This window comes from Falco naumanni, chromosome 13 (genome assembly GCF_017639655.2).
Source record: "Falco naumanni isolate bFalNau1 chromosome 13, bFalNau1.pat, whole genome shotgun sequence".
Taxonomy (NCBI): Eukaryota; Metazoa; Chordata; class Aves; order Falconiformes; family Falconidae; genus Falco; species Falco naumanni.
In genome coordinates, this window is record NC_054066.1 from 13,160,279 (window position 1) to 13,173,933 (window position 13,655).

General features: G+C 47.8%; 1 protein-coding gene across 1 annotated transcript; it reads left to right on the forward strand.

Moving 5' to 3' along the window:
• Positions 1 to 10,506: 10,506 nt before the first annotated feature.
• On the forward strand, positions 10,507 to 12,438 carry CHST2 (carbohydrate sulfotransferase 2). The gene has a single exon (XM_040613656.1). The coding sequence runs from the start codon at positions 10,633 to 10,635 to the stop codon at positions 11,926 to 11,928; it is 1,296 nt and encodes a 431-aa protein (XP_040469590.1). The 5' UTR covers positions 10,507 to 10,632; the 3' UTR covers positions 11,929 to 12,438.
• Positions 12,439 to 13,655: the final 1,217 nt, after the last annotated feature.

Sequence of the window (13,655 nt, forward strand, 5' to 3'; positions counted from 1 at the left end):
GCCATGTGGTTGCATTGTTTCCTTCCAACAATTAAAGTATTTCCTTACCAGTGTTACAGATGTGTTTATATTTGAACTGCCTTTTTCAAATCCTGTGACTTCCCTTGACTTCTCTGTACACCCAGCTGCATATTCGTGTTGTAGTACTATTTGAGGAAGAGTTGGTTTCTGAAAGTCAATGTCAGGTTATTATTTGGGTACTAGGCACCTTGTGTTCCCCGCACTACCCCGCCCCCACCTCCCCCATGGGGGTTTTGGCAGTGTAAGAATAAACTGCTTATGAACGAGGGTAACGAATTATGTTTTCCAAAGGATATATTTAGAATCGCAACTATTGCTAACCTGAGTTCATCTGTCCCAGTGACACCGAATGTGCTCCTGCTTTCTGCATTTACAAATCAGCTCTACCTAAGCGCATGCGAACCTGCCGAAGCTGCTGGGTTATTGTATTCATTGTGCTTCTCCGCGTGTAAAACTGCCTCTGTGCTTTTTCAGTTGCGAGCTTGTGATTATCCCCACCGTTGGGAGAGCTTTCAAATTTGTACTGGTTTTATTTAATAAATTTCACAGGCAGATTTTGGAGCAGAAACTGTGTAATAATTGTATCAGACCTCGGCTCTGCCCGAGACGTTCAAGTTACGGAGCACTAAAATAGGAAACCCTGTTTTGTTTGTCCTTGGGGAGGTTTTGGTGGTGTTTGAGGTGTGACTTCGGCAGGTTGGAAAGAAAATAGTGCTGCCTCTGACCTGTACCTGTAAGGGGAAGGTGTCTTGAAGGAGTTCTTGTAACATGCCTTAAAAACTAAAATACTGTGGTGAAGAAAGCAAGATCGGTCAAAAATGGCACATGTGTTCTGAACATCTTCTGATCCCTTCTGGAAGCTTGCTTGTGGGTTTTTCCTCCATGGGCATTTACAGTCCTTTCGTGGGATTAATGCTTTTAAATACAGCAGTGCTTCTGATCTTTGTCTGTTCTGCAGATGGATTAGGGAAAGCCGGAACTTTGTATCTAGGTTTAGGTTGCTGGCTTGCTCGCTCTTTCACACGTAGCTGCTGGATGAATTTGTGGCGAGATGTTTGCAACTGTTGTGGGGCTGCACTGAATACTTGCATCAGGACACATACATTTGGCTGCACTGAGGTGAAGGTAATTTTGTAGGATATTTGAATTACTGCCTTTTTAGTAAAGATTGGACTGATGTTATGCATTTTTTTTTTTTTTTTTTAAAAAAAACTCTATGGATTTTTGGGGCAGTTACAAAGGTCCAACAAGAGAAGTGAATTCTCTACAGATGAAGACAGCAACAGTGCAATAATCTAGATGAGAATTTTACAGTTCTCTTCAAGTCCACTAACTATTCACTATCATGAGATTTATCAAATTACAAAACCGGTAGTAGCAGTCAAACCCTGAATGCTATTTCAGAGTTTACTTTTCTGCATAAGGCTGTTGAGTTCATAAGCTTAATTTTTATTTAAGCAGCTCAGAGTAGTATTTGAAAATTTCTTTTTGTTCTCACTGCTGCACAAGCTATTGCAAGACTCTTCAGACTACTGCCGGTTCATGCCACCGCTGTAACTGCTGCCGCTCAGGTTGTAAGCCACTCTTGCAAGAATCATAACTAAAATGCGAATTCAATTTTGTCCATGTATATTTTTCCCATGCAGGATGCAGAAGTCTTAAGCAAATGCATATTATTTTTTTCTTCCACCTGCTTCTGTTGGCACAGTCAGTTTTCATGGGTAAGCTGGTCAGTTTGTCACTTCTGATCTCTAATCTTGTTGCAGGGATGTTTTACCTTGTAACTCCGTCCTACGCTGGAAAGTTTTCTGTTTGTGGTTATTTGAAGAGGAAATGGTAGTTTCATGTGCTTAACTTGCTTTTGATTTTTTGTGTTTTATGTAGAAATTTTTCCAAATGACATGGCGACAATAAAATTGATGGTTTGTTGATATCCAGAAACGGTTTTATCTTTAACCTGGAAAAGAGCGATGTTCGTGCGAGTTATGCTGAGGGCAGTTCCTTGGCCTCACCAGCTATTCTGCTGGTTGATGTTGATTCTTCTTCCTGTGTTGAACTAATTGCTGCTGCTGTTCTACTGTCAACAATGACCTCTGTGCTTCTCAGAAACTCATTAACAAGGCATGGGCTGCTCGCTGTGTAGCTGCTTGTATAATCCTCTCTTGAACAAAGAAAACCTCGCATTAGGAACTACTGCTCAGATATTGAGATGATGAGCAGCTTTTCAATACTTCACATGGTGTGCAGGCATGTCAGATGAAGGGAGCGGACCCATGCCATGCTGCAGTGTGAGGCTGTGTGTCCGGCTGGGCCAGTGTCACAGCTCGCTGCTGCTGTGGGGTGTGGGTCCTGTTCTTGCCTTCCCTGTGCCTCCTGTTCTCTTGTGTTTTTGTTTTTTTTTTTCCTTCCTTTCTGCTGCCTTTTTTGCCCTGTGAGTGGCCAGTTTAATTATTAAGGGAAAATACTTTTTTGTGTGTGCTTGTTTTCACTAGGTTGACTTTCTCCTGGCTTAGTGTGTTGAATTGGCTCAGTGCAGGGAGCAGGGGTGGACAGCAGGATGGATGGTCCTTGGTTTTGGTAACGGCTCACTTGTAACATGCAGCACCATCCACAGTACGTTCATTTGGAGCATGTGTTTTGACAAGGTGGGCCAAATCGATGCTGTACTCCGCATCCCGCTTGCTTCCGCTCTGGTCACGAACTCTTTTGCTTTCCCACCCCCGGCTCTAGCACTTGTTTGACCACTTTCCATGTGGAAAGGTAGGATGAGCCCAGGGTAGGCAGGTTTATGTGATGAGATGCATGGGAGGAAGGAAAGGCAGAGCTGGGGCCATCTCCCTTGGCAGCAGTGAGCGGTTACACTGGCTGTGCCTCTCTCCATCTCCCCTTTTCTCCAATGATGCTTGAACCCATCAGTCAAATCTGAGAGGAGCAAATGCCTCCAAGATGATTTAGTTTCTGCAAGATCTGTGAAAGACCAAAAAGAGGAAAGACACCTCAGGTGCTCCTGCAAGATGGGAAAGGCTGGAATACGAACTCGTGATGTTGTTAGAGCCCAGAACATTCATTTGGGAGAGATTACAAGTCCCAGTTAGCAACAATCTTCACTGGGAGCTCACAGTTAAGAAACACAGTATGTTGTGATATCCCTGGACCTACTTGCTCTATTTTTTATTTTTACTCTAGCGTGGACTGGAAAGCTTCCTGTAGCTGCTTGCCTTAAATAAAGACCATCAGTTTTACTCTTCAAACATTGTTAGAGGTTGCCTCTAGGCAAGTGTGGAATCTGTTTCCTGGTTCAGCCTCTTGGGCTTCTGAGGCTGGACCTAGGTCTGAGACTTGAGTCATTAGAACGTATGTATGGTAAGTGTGCCTTTGGACAGGTGGGTGTGGAGAAAGGGTGAGCGTAAGGTCTATGCGATAGATCTTAGAAATCTTTCATGAAAAGACTTCACCTAGCAGAATAAGTTAATTCTGTATGACAGACTGTTCTGGGTAAAAAATTTAGCTGGCATTGGAAGAGGAGGGTGGAATTCATGCTTGCAGTTTGGGTTTATGGAATCAGGGCATTAGCCTGTGCTCAGGATTCAACTTCCAAGGTCATTACCAGCAATCAAGATTATCACCAAAGTCATCATTGGAGGTGGAAACCAGTTTTCATCATTTTAGCCATGCTAAAAAGGTATCCCTTCGATGTGTCAGGAATGACTGAGCCAGATGTTTTCACCTGTATCTGTACTGTGAGAGGTAGCGCTGCGCTGTTGCAAACAGAGAAGCTCAGAGACTGGAGATGAAACCTTCAGAGTTTATGGTATGGAGGTTTTTATTACAGCTGATGCTGGTCATTTTCATTATAAAATCTGCATCTCTTGGGCTGTTGGTGACTTATTTTTTCCCTGGCATTTGAGTTTCTTCCCTGCACTATGGGAAGAGAACTGTCTGCTGATTAACTGAATGGAGCATATTGCCTTGGGCAAACTGTGTAGATGAAATGGCTATAAAATTTAAGACATTAAACTGGGATTGAATTCTGGCCATTGTGTGAACTGAGGGGCTGTGGATTATTGTCTTCTGTTTTTACAGAGGACAACTATACTAGATCATTAAAAAAAGACAAGTTTACAATAAAGCTTAATTTCTAGGCAGTTAAGTTTCACCTCAGCCTGTCAGAAGTACTCGCTGTGATATGGAGTAGAAATTTGATAATATTACCGAGTCCCTTTTTCTCAAATCTGAGTTGAGTGAATGATTTATTCACTCACTTGAGTTTTCAGGAGATGCAATGGATTAATTTCACGATCTTTCCTACACATTTATAGCATGTTGCATCTTAGTTGTGTGAGAACCACTGAATTCTCACACTCTCTTGTCCTAAGCACTGGATTTGAATTTTAAGACAAGGACTGGGGTCTCTCTTCCCTGGGATTTATGTTTTTCCAATCTGTAGTCAAATGAGGACCAGCTGTTTTGCTCCATCATCTGAATGCTTAGATCCAGGGGAATGCTGTGGCACGGGTTCTGCTGCCTGCTGTCCTCAGGGAGGCCCCCAGCGCCCTGCAGTGCAGCAGGAGGTGTCCCCGGTGTGGGGATGCTCACCAGGGGAAGAGGTGTTAGTTAACCCAGGGTTGTGGTTTTGGTTGTAGGGAGTTCAGAGGTAGCCTGATGTGTGGTTGAGGTTCCTCTTACGTCTGACCTGCTAAAGGTTTTGGAAGCTCTTGTGAAACAGCATGTTGCCTGTGATTTTAAGGTACATGGTTATAAAAGTAGTATGTCTTTAATTTCCTTTAGAACATAAACCAGTTACGCAACAGCTGAGAAAAGATTTCTAATTTTAATAAAAGCCAAATAGAGACTTAACTACACCACAATGTCCTCAGGACGTTCATAAAGTTCTGGAATTCCTTCAGCTGCACAAGCAGGAATGCATAAATATTTATTGAAATTAACTTTATTGAAAATGTCACCTGTGTAACTGGAGGTGAATATAAAGGAGAAACTGGGGGTAGGCAGGGGAACAGCTTGTTACAGATAGGTTGTCCACTTTGGTATATATTTCTGGTTTATGACTAGCTGGTTTAATTTCGGTCCGTGCTGGCTGCTTCAGCAGCACAGCTTCTGCACACGTAGTTCAGAAGGAACATCCAAGAGAAAATGAGTACTTCAGAAGGGAGATTGCTGCACCTGTGGCTTAATTGAATGGCTGCTGCATGAGACTGTGGATAAGCTGTTAGAAGTTACGCATGGTACTAAAAGGAAGGGTGAAAAATATGACCATCTGCAATTCTAAATGCTGCTGTGCAGGTTTTTCTCACCCATCTCTCGTAGTGATGCCAGAAAACAGTCTTAAATAAATTCATGGATCTCCCAAGTTTGAGCAGCTACTCAATTTTATATAAATTTTATTCACATTTTGTGATCTATAACTTGCGTTTATTTTTAAGAATCTCACTTTTGAGCGGTGTTTGAGGAACTTGACATCTATATTTATCCTGAATAGAGTAGGCTAGATACAGGAGGTTGTAGTCAACACCCAGAATTTATCACATGCTAGGTGTGTAACAGCATAAACCTCCATCTTTCATCCTAAAATAAGTTGTTTTAAAAGTTAACATCATGCTGAAGTTTGACTTCAGGAAAAACTTCTGCACCTTCTGCCCACTCCATCCCTGTGAACACAAGAGAGGCAAGTCTTAAAACATAAAAAAAAAACAAGCTGGGAAGCCTTCCAGTAAGGATGAAACCTTTTGTGGCCCCATTGCTTAAACAAAGGGATGTTAGAGGGGGAAACCTTGGAGGGTTCTGGCTGGGGCAGTATCACTTTGGGGGTGGGGGGTCGGGGTGGAGAGAAATAATTCAGCTAGTCAGGATTTGGGTTGTTTAAGTGTTACATGTAGAAATCATAACTATGTTTACTAAATATAAAATATTTAACTAACATAAAATATTTAAGCATAAAGTGCAAAAAAAAAAAAAAAAAGGTTTTTTTTCCTCATAGTTTAAACTGGGGAATTCTAATCACAGATTAGAAATCTAATTACTTACCCCTCACTTTATACACTGCTCGCTGCAGAGTTTGAGGTAAGTATAGCCACAGTATTTTGTTCAAGGCATGGCTGGGCTGTAGTGTGTAACTACCTGCACAGGAAAAGATGCGTTCTTTTCTGCTCGATTAAAGTGAATAAGATGTAATGTTTAAAAGTGAAGCTGGCCTAGAAGTAAGTGTTGGTGGGGTTGAATTTTATTTCTTAGTGGTGAATTTTACTTCTCGAGGAAAGTTTTATTATTTGACATAAATGATCTAGTATACTGAACCTAATGAGCCTAAATTAGACTGTCACAGAGAGGGTGGAAAATGTTCACTGAAGTAGCTGAACAAATCTGTGAAGGGCTGTATCTGTTCAGCTGCAGAATGTTCCTCTTTCACACACTTACCGTTTTTATTCTTATCACTTAGGTTTTTATTCTTTTGGGTCTGCACATAGGCAAGACAGTAAGACCATGCAACGCCTGAACCACCTGCTGAGGTACCCTCTACCCACGCTTCAAACGAGGTTTGAGAGACTAAGCGAAACACTTTAGAAATGGTTTGAAAAGATATAAAGTAACACTTGCTCTATGGTGCTGATTTTAATTCAGTTTTCAATTGGCTACAGTAGTGTTTAAGCCCATGATTAAAATCAAGCTAATACTTAAGTATTTCACAGACCTGGGGCTCTCCTTCATGGTAGTTTTTTTGAAGCCTGGGGGCAGCTGTAAAAATCACAGAGGTAGCTCTGCAAGTGGGATAAGTTATCGGAGTCCTCCGGTGAGGATGTTGTCCCCTGGAGTTGTTATAAAACCCTGCCCCATCAGATTCTTTTATTTATTTTTTTTTTAAATTGATGATAGTCTACATGTCTTCTCTTCAGTGCAAAAACAGAGAGAAGTTCCTAACTGCCAGCTGCCCGACGCTCATTTTTGTTAGCACTTGGAAAGAGATGATTGATTCATTGGTACAGTCTCCGTACATTTTTACAAATCTGTCTTTTAAACTTGGGGGTGGGCGGGTGAGCTTTTCAGCTACTTGTGAGAATTAAAATTACTGTTACAGTCCATTGCTTTGGTCGTGCACGCTGCCATGCCTTACCCAATGCCGATACCTGGGCCAGCCTGCAGCACAGCCAACTCGCTGCCGCAGCTCTTGGTGATTACTGTTGTCTGCTTGCTTGCCTGCAGTTACTCCCAAAGATCAGCAAATACTTTAAATCCTCGACTGTAGAAGAAAAAGCAACACTGAGTCCCTTGAAAGAGAGTTCTTTGTATACGATGACCATGGCCTGATAAAGCTGACGCACACTGCTTCAACAGATCTGGAGCAAGTGATCTGTTTTTTTTGCCATCTATATTTGTAGTCGTTTGTATCATTTGTGTAGATGATTTAAAAAAAAAAAAAACCCAAACAATAAACCAAAACTTGGTGTGAATTGCAAGTTGGCTGCATAAATCTTTTCCATATAAACTTACTGAATATTCATTGTTACTAAGTCGCTTAAAGTGATTACTTGTCTACCAGGTCTGAAACTTGTTCCGGGAGGATCGAATGTTGCAGCTGCACTGAACCTGATTGATTTCAGTTTGGTTCTGCATGGGTGCTTGAGTCCACCTGCATGGAAGAAATACATATATAACTCCAGTTCTAAAAAAATAAGATTCCATTTTGCAGCGTGTATGTCGAATTAAAGAGCCTGCTCGGACCCATGTTCTCCTAGGTAGAGGTGGGGCAGGATAATGAAGGTAGTGTTACTGTCAGTACTCGTACGCGCACTGATTGAGAGAGGCGGAACTGCTGTGTAACAGCAGGGAAGGTGCAGAATCCAATTAAAGCTTTTAACGTTTGGGTTTGCTGATTGGTTTTGCCATTTCAAATGTTATACTTGCAGTCCGTGTTTGCTTATCTTTGTTTGTTACTTGGTAAATTTTAAATTGTAAGAACTGGAGATGGCTTTGTAGGTTTTTTACAAAATTTCATACCTGTCTTCAGCCAAGTAAGATAGAAAGAAGGGATTAATTTGAACTTCATGGTATTTTAATGATTTTTTCACTGCTGTGGATTGGGTTTGCTCCCTGTAGTCTCTGTCATTTATTGCATTAGCGCTGCAGTACAATGTTGGTGGGGGATACTGTTTTATGAACTATGGTGTCTCAGTATTGCTGCAGTTGTTCATCATTTAATACAGCCTAATTGATGCTACTACAAACCATTCCAAAATAATAACACCCCCCCCCCCATTTCTGCTTTACCTGGGTGAAGGTCACTTCATCTTTAGTGAGCATGTAAAGCCAAAGAAATACTTGATCCGTAGCTTGTAAGAGGGATATAAGCAGAAGTCCTTTTCTATGTGAAGAACTCAAGGTTTAGGACTGAAGAATAAAAGAACGGAAAGAGTTTCATGCTGCGAGGTGGTTCAGAGGTATACCCTTTTTCATTATATACTATGTTTCAAAAGTTACCAGTCAGTTATTTTAAGCTCATCAGGTTTAAACTTTCCCTTTGTTTTGCCAGCTAGATAAAAATTATTTTTACAGAACATGGCTTTAAATGCTTCCTCTGGAGCACTGTAGGTAAAACATTACTTCCCCCTCCCCCCTCCCTGATGAAATATGGACTTCTCTAAAATATTTAGTGGTTGTTTTAATTCTGCTATTGACCAGTTGCTTCTATGTGAAAAGTCCCAGAAACGGTTTAGTACTGCCACCAGAGCCACTGGCAGCTGGTTTAATGATTCCCCTGACTTGTCCCATGTGGTTTGATGGCTGCATCTCGCCTGGGCCCGCGGGGCGTGGGTGGCAGTGGTGTCTCGGGCTGGGGTTTCTCCCCGCTCCCCGCGCTGCCACTCAGCCCTGCACAGCTCTGTGGCTTGGAGGAGTGGGCAGGGAGGTGTGGAGCCCTCCTGCTATGGATGTTACCCTTCGCTTTGGGGCTGGAAGGGGCTTACAAGCTTTTCTGAAGAGGCAGCCTGGCTGTTAATATCCCTCTACAGAATCTGGGAGGAGTACAGAAGTCTTTTTGATAAGTGATACAAAGATTGCTTTACACATTTTGCTCCTTTCCCCTACTTACTGTATTCTCCTCTTCCCCCTCTTTTAAATAGTGCTACCAGAGAAGATGCACACCACCAGGTGCATTTGTGCTTTATCGGCTCTGTGAGTGTACAGGCGCGTGCTCCAGTGCCGGATCCGTGCCACTGGTGTCAGTGTCAGCCGCTGTGGAGGGATGGGCCGGTGCCGGAGCCAGGTGCAGCCCTCCTGCAGCTCAAACTGTCACCGGCCCTGGAGGCGGCTGTAGGTATCCTGCGGGCGGTGGGAAAGGCTACGGCGACGTGAGAGCTGCCGGCTACAGAAAGCGAGGGATGGGAGAGAGTCACCCGCTGTTTGTCACTCATCATCACCCCCTGCCTGCTCTAACCTCCCGCGGGAGAAGGGGGAACCTCGGGGAGAGTGCCTTGGCACAGCGGGGCCGCCGGGCATTGCCCCACGCCCCGCAAGCGGCCCCCGCACCGCACTCGCTGCTTGTGACACCGTGACACCGTCCCGGTCCCTGCCCGCCGCGCCGCTGGGTCTCTGGCTACGGCGCTGGGCAGCGGCGGGGCTGGAGCCGGGGCTGGGGCCGGGGCCGGGGCCGGCCCCTCAGCTCGCTCGGCCCCGGCAGCAGGCGCGCCCCGGCCCCCCGGCCCCGGCCGCTCCCCGACGGGCGGCTGCGGGGGCTGTGCGGTGCGGCGGTACGCGGAGCGAGGGCAGGTGCCTGTGCGCCGCAGCGCCAGCAGGTCCCGTCCGGGGCGTTTGGTGTTTTTTTTTAATGTTTTCGGAGAAGTTACCCGAGGGCCTTCCGGGAAACCTGCGCTCCGGCCTCTTGCGGGCTTCCCCGGCTGTCACCGGCCGCGGCTGTCACCTGCCCCGGAGGCAGGGGCAGGGCTGACCCCCGACCACCCTCCCCCCCCCCCCCCCCCCCCCCCCCTTCCAAGGGAACTTGTGCCGCACGCCGGCGCGCCGGGGCCGGGTACCGTAACCGCCCGGCCGCTACCGAGCGGGGAGGGCCGCACGCTGCCTCATGGGCGCCGCCGCCGCGGGGCGCACCGGGCCCGGCCGGGCACTGCGGCGGGCGCGGGACGGCGGCGAGAGCGACGGCGGCGGCCGCCAATGGGGGGCGCGGGGCGGCGCGCCGCCATTTCGGGATGCGCCGGGGCTCGCCCTGCTGCGGCGCGGGGCGGGGGCGCCATGCGCGCGGGGCCCCGCCCCCGCCCGCTGCTCCCGCCCCCGCGGCCGCGCTGCGGGGAGGAGCGGAGCGCGGCACCGCCTCGCCCCGGCGGCCGCCGTGAGCTGGGCTGCGGCGGCGCCCGCGGCCGCTCGGCGATGGCGGCGCGGAGGAAGCGCGGCTGGCCGCGCGGCTGCTAAGTAGGGCAGCGGCGGGGCGGGGGCGGCGGCGGCGGCGGGGCCGTCGCGGCGGCTGCGCCATGCGGGCCGGGCGCGGGGGGCCGGCCGGGAGACGGCGCCGGGGGCGGCGCGCCCTGCTGCCCGCCGCGGGCCCCGGGGCGCCGGGGCGCTGAGCAACAGTTGGCCCCGCCGCCGCCCAGCATGAAAGTGTGCCGGCGGAAGGCGCTGGCGCTGTGCTTGGGCTACGCGCTGCTGCTGCTCCTGGCCGCCCTCAACCTGCTGGAGTACAAGTGGCGGCGGGAGCCGCGGCACTGCGGGGAGCCCCCGGCCGCCCCCCGCCACCGGCCCCCGCCGCCGCCCCCGCCGCCGCCGGCCGGCAGCCGCGCTCCGGCGGGCGCCCGGCGGCAGCTGGTCTATGTCTTCACCACCTGGCGCTCGGGGTCGTCCTTCTTCGGGGAGCTCTTCAACCAGAACCCCGAGGTCTTCTTCCTCTACGAGCCGGTGTGGCACGTCTGGCAGAAGCTGTACCCCGGGGACGCCGTCTCGCTGCAAGGGGCGGCCCGCGACATGCTGAGCTCCCTGTACCGCTGCGACCTCTCCGTCTTCCAGCTCTACAGCACGGCGGGGGCCGGCAAGAACCTCACCACGCTGGGCATCTTCGGGGCAGCCACCAACAAGGTCATCTGCTCCTCGCCCCTGTGCCCGGCCTACCGCAAGGAGGTGGTGGGCATGGTGGACGACCGGGTGTGCAAGAAGTGTCCCCCGCAGCGCCTCAGCCGCTTCCAGGAGGAATGCCACAAGTACCGCACGCTGGTCATCAAGGGTGTCCGCGTCTTCGACCTGGCGGTCCTCGCCCCTCTCATGCGGGACCCGACCCTGGACCTTAAGGTCATCCACCTGGTGCGGGACCCCCGGGCTGTTGCCAGCTCCCGCATCAAGTCCCGGCACGGCCTCATCCGGGAGAGCCTGCAGGTGGTGAGGAGCCGGGACCCCCGCATCCACCGCATGCCCTTCCTTGATGCCGGCCACAAGCTGAGCGGGAAGAAGGAGGGGGGGGGCGGCTCGGACTACCATGCCCTGGGTGCCATGGAGGTCATCTGCAGCAGCATGGCCAAGACCCTGCAGACTGCTCTGCACCCCCCTGACTGGCTTCAGGGCAACTACATGGCTGTGCGCTATGAGGACCTGGTGGTCGAGCCCATCAAGACCCTGCGGCAGGTGTATGGCTTCGTCAACCTGGCGGTCAGCCCGGAGATGGAGAAGTTTGCCCTCAACATGACCAGTGGCCCCGGCTACTCTTCCAAGCCCTTCGTGGTGTCGGCCAGGAACGCCACCCAGGCGCTGAGCGCCTGGAGGACTGCGCTCAGCTTCCAGCAGATCAAGCAGGTCGAGGAGTACTGCCACCAGCCCATGGCCCTGCTGGGCTACGAGAGGGTCGGCAGCCCCGAAGAGGTGAAGGACCTCAGCAGAACGTTGCTCAGGAAGCCACGGCTGTGATGGGGCAGCGGGTGCCCGCCGACCGCCCTCACAGGCGGCTGAGCCCCGCCGGGAGAGGAGCCGTACGGCTGGCTTGAGTGAGGGAGGGAGCTGGGAAAAGCAACCTGGTTTCCGATCTCCTCCAAAGACTGCTGAAGGGTAACATACAGTAATGTAACGATTTCTTTCTTTCTATTTCCCTCCCCTTGCCCCTTGCATTGGGTTAGATGCGACTTTAAAAAAAAAAAAAATCAATAAAATGGAACTGAAAATGTGTGTTAAGCCCCTTTTCCCTTCTCTAAAATGCTAGGCAGTGATTCTGTACCAAAATCTTGTTTGTGGAGTTCTTGTGGGTTTGAAGATGGTAACAAAAAGTCTTGCACAATTCCTAACACGTCTTTATCTCCCTTAGTGCGGAGGGGTTGCCCTTGGAAAGCGTAATGCTGAAAATCAGACTTTGTATGAAAGCGAATGTTCAGACATGATAGTAATAAAAAACCCCACAATAAATGATATTCATTTTTATAATTACCTCAATTGTTTGGGAATTACAGTCTTGCGTATGTACAGCTTGAGGGGATGCTTGCTTAAAATAGCAACGTGGACTTTTTAAAGGGTATGGGTGGAGGGCTGGAGTGCAACATTTGCCGTGTTCAAAGATTAGGAGCTGCTATCGCAGAAACAAGTACAGATCTCGCAAATGTAGTGCAGGTTTTACGGCTATGTTAAAGCAGGTTTCTATTTAACTATTGTCTCTTTTGTTGTATTTAAAAAGTCTTTCAAGTGCCACTGTATTAGTGTCCTGAGAGTTTTAAAATGTTTGCCATCACAGCAGTATTTATTTTTGTCTTGACATGTATGTCCAGGAGACACTAACAAATAGAAGTGGATCTACATCGTGACAAGAAGTGCAGGATTAAAAAAGACATTTATCATACTGGAAACATTAGCATGTATGAAAATGAAAATAAAATTATATATATTATATATATTATATAGTGCTAACAATACGTAAGATATGTAAGATATTTCTTGACGTTGGTTGGTAACAGGCATAACAGGGAAGCTTAGAAAAGCATAAAATGATTTATTTTTCCCCTTTGTCTAAGTGTCTGAGGGTATATTTATGTACGAGGAGGGAGGAAACGTACAGCTGTGTGTTCGTAGCTATAATGGAGCTTTTACAGAGTCAACCTAGCGTTTGATTTCAGAGCGCTGGCTAGATACTCATTTCTTGTGGATTGTCATTGCTCTACAATGGAGCCAGATGGTGGTCTGGCTCTTTCTTGAGAGCCTGGCCTAGAGACTTTGTCCCATTGTTAAAACTTGATTAAAAAAAAAAAAAAAAAAAAAGAAAGAAAAAAAAAAAGATTTTACTACTACTGCTTTTATAATTTCCTTGAAAAAGTCCCAGTTTATTAAAGGTTAAATGGTGTGTTGCATATTAGAAATGCAGACACCTCAAGTAGTTTTTAATCTTGGTGGTCTCCGATGCTCTTTGAAGGCTCATTTTGGAACTTGAGTTTTTAAACAAAAGTGGTTTTGCCAAACTGTTCTCTTGGGAGACTATAGACTTTTCTACAGGAAGTACATTTTACATTGCCTATTTGAGTGTTGTGCCTTCAGAAAATATGAAGAGTATGAGTAGGAAAAAGGAAATTGATTTGTGAAAATGAATTTATATAAACAGGATGCTGATAAGTGTGTGTGTGTGTGTGTATGTGTGAAAATTTTAGTGATGTGTAATA